This window comes from Camelina sativa, chromosome 6, assembly GCF_000633955.1.
Source record: "Camelina sativa cultivar DH55 chromosome 6, Cs, whole genome shotgun sequence".
Lineage (NCBI taxonomy): Eukaryota > Viridiplantae > Streptophyta > Magnoliopsida > Brassicales > Brassicaceae > Camelina > Camelina sativa.
Genome location: NC_025690.1, coordinates 13458727 through 13463479, shown reverse-complemented (window position 1 = coordinate 13463479; position 4753 = coordinate 13458727). Strand labels below are relative to the sequence as shown.

The following is a 4753-nucleotide window of genomic DNA, read 5'->3' as shown; positions in this document are numbered from 1 at the left end:
GGTGAAGAAAGCAGTTGAGGTGCTCGACGAAATGCCTAAGTATGGGTTAGAGCCTGACGAGTATGTGTTTGGGTGTTTGTTAGATGCTTTGTGTAAGAACGGTAGTGTTAAGGATGCTTCAAAGCTTTTGGAGGATATGAGTGAGAAGTTTCCTCCGAATTTGAGGTATTTTACTTCGTTGTTGTATGGTTGGTGTAGGGAAGGGAAGTTGATTGAAGCTAAAGAAGTTTTGGTTCAGATGAAGGAAGCAGGGCTTGAGCCTGACATTGTTGTTTTCACTAACTTGCTTAGTGGATATGCTCATGCTGGCAAAATGACGGATGCTTATGATCTTATGAAGGATATGAGAAAGAGAGGGTATGAGCCGAATGCGAATTGTTACACGGTTTTGATCCAGGCGTTGTGTAAGACGGAGAAGAGGATGGATGAGGCGATGAGGGTTTTTGTTGAGATGGAAAGGTATGGGTGTGAGGCTGATCTCGTGACTTATACTGCGCTGATAAGTGGGTTTTGCAAATGGGAGATGATCGATAAGGGTTATAGTGTTTTGGACGATATGAGAAAGAAAGGAGTCATGCCATCGCAAGTAACGTATATGCAGATAATGGTGGCTCATGAGAAGAAGGAACAATTTGAAGAGTGTTTGGATTTGATTGAGAAGATGAAGCAAGTAGGTTGTCATCCTGATCTTCTCATTTACAATGTAGTGATCAGGTTAGCTTGTAAGTTAGGGGAGGTGAAAGAAGCGGTTAGGTTATGGAATGAAATGGAAGCTGATGGTTTACGCCCTGGAGTTGATACATTTGTTATTATGATTAATGGATTTACAAGCCAAGGTTGTCTAATCGAAGCATGCGATCACTTCAAAGAAATGGTAAGCCGAGGAATATTCTCTGCGCCTCAATATGGAATTCTGAAGTCATTGCTGAATAACCTTGTTAGAGATGATAAGCTTGAAATGGCGAAAGATGTTTGGAGTTGCATATCAAACAAAAGCTCTTCTTGTGAGCTTAATGTAGCAGCTTGGACAATATGGATCCATGCTTTGCTCGCAAAAGGTCACGTGAAGGAGGCGTGTTCGTATTGTTTGAATATGATGGAGATGGATTTAATGCCGCAACCTGATACTTATGCGAAACTTATGAAAGGATTGAATAAACTGTACAATAGGACGATCGCTGCAGATATCACAGAGAAGGTGATGAAGATGGCAAGTGAGAGAGATATGAGTTTTAAGATGTATAAGAACAGAGGTGAGGAGATTTTGATTGAGAAAGCTAAACCTAAAGGGAATAAAGAAGGGAAGAAGAACGGGACAACTCATCATAGGCTTAAGGGAGGAGGTGAACGAAGTAAAGCTAAAGTATTGTAACGTTATAACCTAGAGTTTCCAAAAGAAGCAACTTTAGATTTCTAGTTAAATCAAAACGTTCATGCTTTTGCTTTGTTTCATTACATAGTTCGATCTCTTTGTTCTCTTTGCTAAGAATAAACATGTAGTTGCATTCATTTGATCTCTTGAACTTGACTAAGATCGAAAGTGGCACTGTTGTTATTCGGAAAAGGATACATTCCTACACAGCTAATTCCTTTGTGACGGTGTTATTTAACACAAGCCAAAATCGTGATACTAAAACGTTGTTGTTCATGCTTAGCATCAGAATCGGCACGAACTACCAGTTTTACGCACATTGTATGAAGTTTTTGGACAAACAGATTTGACTTCAGGTTTGACTTAATTGTTTGATTTTTTTTTTTGACTTTCCAAATAAATCATGAACTTTTGTTGATTATGTCGAATAAAACACGATATTAGATATCAGAAAATCTAACGTTTTATTCTCTATTAAGAATTAAAAAAATTCATTAAGTAGTTAAACAAATTATTGTGCTTTATTTGGTAAGTCAATTTAAGTACTTAGCATAATTTACTAACATTGTTGGGATTTATTTAATAAAATCAACAAAAATGTGTAATTTATTTAGAAAATTAATGGAACTTACACATTTAATTTACCACAAAAAACTTATATTTCTTTTTTACTTTTTTACTTTTTTTTTTTTTTTGTTAGTTGATGACTATTTTCGTGTGTGTTCTTTTTGACATATTTCCCAAATCAAAATAGACAAACGAACCGACCTAAGTTTTTAACACAAAAGTCACTGCGAGAAGCTTAGATGCATTGTTCCGATGACGAGCAGACTTGATCTTTCTGAATGAGTAGTACAACAAGTGTCGCACTTTGCCTGAATCACTTGAACTTTGGTGATCAAGCAAGTTTTTTGTACAAGAACACCAAGATCCCACTTTGGAATCGTCTAAAACTTTCAAATCGTACCTCAATGTTGAGGACATTGTCTCATGCTCGGGACCGTCTTAGATCCGTAACGACATCATCGCCCCTTGCTCGTAACCATCTTAGGTCCAAAACGCCACCTTTGTCTCCTTTATCTTCTCCATTCTCTTCGAAACGGCATGCGCCTAAGACGACGAGCGACGTAGAAGAAGACTCGCGTTCGAAAGATTCCGTTTTGCTATACCCTAAAGATCCTTCAAGCGCGCCTAAGCTCTTTCTAGTCTAGCCTCGTCTAACGCCGCCTAAGTTTCTTCAGGCTAAGCTTAACGAAGCGCTCTGTCTCGCGAATTCGCTTGAAGAACAGAGATATGGCTACTTTGAATCTGATTTCTTCGAAAAGGAATTGCCTTCTCATGTTGTTGTTCAAAACCCTGTTCGTAGATCATCTAAACCTCGCGCAGGTTTGTGTGTTTTATAATGTTTTTAAGAATCATGCCTTCCATGTGTTCGACGTTATTCCTGAGAGACTGATTGTTAAAAGTGTGTTTCGATTTTTAGATACTTATTTCGGGCCTGGGACTGTAGACAACATCAAATGCCATCTAAATGCTGAAGATTCTAAGGCAAGCAGCTAAAACATTTCTGTTTTTTTTTTTTCCTTTTTCTTTGGCTGCCTGTAATGAAAAGTTGGATCATGCTGTTTACAATCTCTTGATGCTCAGGAAGAAGTTGATGCTGTTTTTGTAAACGCCATGTTGACAGCTATTCAACAACGGAACTTAGAGGTAATTAATGCCACGAAACCCTAAGTTCCTTCATTTTTGTTTGTTTGTTTGTTTTCCTTATGTTTAAGCTACTGTTGTGTCTTTGCATTTGACTCTTCAGCGAATATGGGCAAAGCCTGTACTAGACCGTGTAGGCCTTATAATCGAAATATTTAATGCTCATGCGCATACAAAGGAAGCAAAACTACAGGTACTGTGACAATAAAGTTTTGTCTTTTATGTACTAGGAAATTTTTACTGATAGCTGCTTGGTTCATCCATTTATAGGCTGAGTTAGCAGCTCTGATGTACAAAAAGAGCAGGCTGGTTCGAGTGCGTGGTACTGATGGACGCCACTCTTTTGGGCAGTTTGGAGAAGCTGAAGTTGTCAGTGCCCGAGGGTGAGTGATTTGTCTTGCTACTTTGCGTATTCCCTTTACTCTTTTGAATTTTTAGACATTGATGAACATGTAAAATTGTTGTGCAGGAGAGCAGCAAGTGGAACCGGCGGTGGTTTTGTAGGTGGTGCAGGAGAAACTGAGCTTCAGCTTCAACGCCGAAGGTCCTTAACCTTACCAAAGCTTTTCTCAGACCACATTTATATATTCTATATTTCTATGTCTAATTGTTGGTTAACCGAAAGACTTAGTGTCTTTTCTATTATTTAATCTATGCGTTTAACAAAATCTTGATGCACCAGGATAGCAGACAGGAGGCTTCGCTTGTTATCCCATATTAAAGAAGCCCAGCGAACACGACAATTGCAACGTGCTAGACGTCAGAAAAGAGCGGGGCGAAAGTATGAGAGTTCAGCTACCATTGCTGTTGTTGGTTACACAAATGCCGTAAGTGTTTGAATTTTTCTCCCAAGGAGTTTCAGCTGGTTTTAGTCTACTCTCTGAGTATTAATTATCTGCTTTTGTTAGGGAAAATCGACTCTGACAAGTGCATTGTCAAAGAGTGCTCTCTACTGCAATGAGCGGTATAATTCAAATGGTTTCAAAAGTATCTTTAAAATGTCAAATTTGAAACTGAAGTCATAACTTTAGAATGCTTGGTCTGGTCTCTGCAGATTGTTTGCCACATTAGATCCTTCACTCAGGAGTGTCTATCTTCCTTCTGGGTAAGTTGATTTGTACTTTGGAAATCATGTTTATAACTTTATGGTGCACATGAACTTGTATTGAATCGCAAGAGTTGAGTTCTTTTCAGAAATTTGGTTCATCTTAGTGACACTGTTGGATTCATATCAGATCTGCCTATACAGGTAATATATAACCTACTTTAATATCAATTATTCCTTTTCAAGTGGATATTTCACTTACTTTTCTTTTCGTGGGTGACGCCTTTTTGCAGCTGGTGGAAGCATTTCAATCGACTCTAGAAGAAGTTGTTGAAGCTGAAATACTTATAGTAAGAGCTAAATAAAGAAATAAAGATCATATTCTTAAGTTATAAGTAGTAGTGAAAACTTCCGAAAGATGATCTTGGCGTTGATGTGATTGGTTGCCTGCTGCAGCATCTGGTCGATTCGACAGCTCCAAATATCGAGGAGCATCGTGCAACAGTGTTCCATGTCCTTAAACAAATAGGAGTATCTGAAGAGAAGCTTCAAAATATGATTGAAGTCTGGAATAAGGTAGGATTGAAATAAACCTGTCTATACCAATACAAGTAGAAGAAACAAACCAC

At 38.3% G+C, this 4753-nt stretch overlaps 2 protein-coding genes across 4 annotated transcripts in view; both read left to right on the top strand.

Annotated features, from left to right (window-relative positions):
* The window catches only part of LOC104791200 (pentatricopeptide repeat-containing protein At3g49730), a 3173-nt gene extending 1615 nt beyond the window's left edge, over positions 1 to 1558 (top strand). The window contains exon 2 of one of the 3 annotated variants that reach the window (XM_010517034.1): positions 20 to 1558. In XM_010517034.1, the coding sequence (XP_010515336.1) occupies positions 20 to 1372 (1353 nt within the window). In that variant the 3' untranslated portion in view covers positions 1373 to 1558. The remainder of the gene's footprint in view (positions 1 to 19) is intronic. The other 2 variants (XM_019246761.1, XM_010517032.1) reach the window with 2 other exon arrangements.
* LOC104699013 (GTP-binding protein At3g49725, chloroplastic-like) lies at positions 2119 to 4715 on the top strand. The gene is made up of 12 exons (XM_010414376.2): positions 2119 to 2758; positions 2856 to 2920; positions 3020 to 3082; positions 3183 to 3272; positions 3350 to 3462; positions 3549 to 3623; positions 3762 to 3906; positions 3988 to 4043; positions 4134 to 4184; positions 4274 to 4328; positions 4418 to 4474; positions 4581 to 4715. Exons 3-12 carry the CDS (start codon positions 3050 to 3052, stop codon positions 4713 to 4715), a joined length of 810 nt encoding a protein of 269 aa, XP_010412678.2. The 5' UTR covers positions 2119 to 2758; positions 2856 to 2920; positions 3020 to 3049.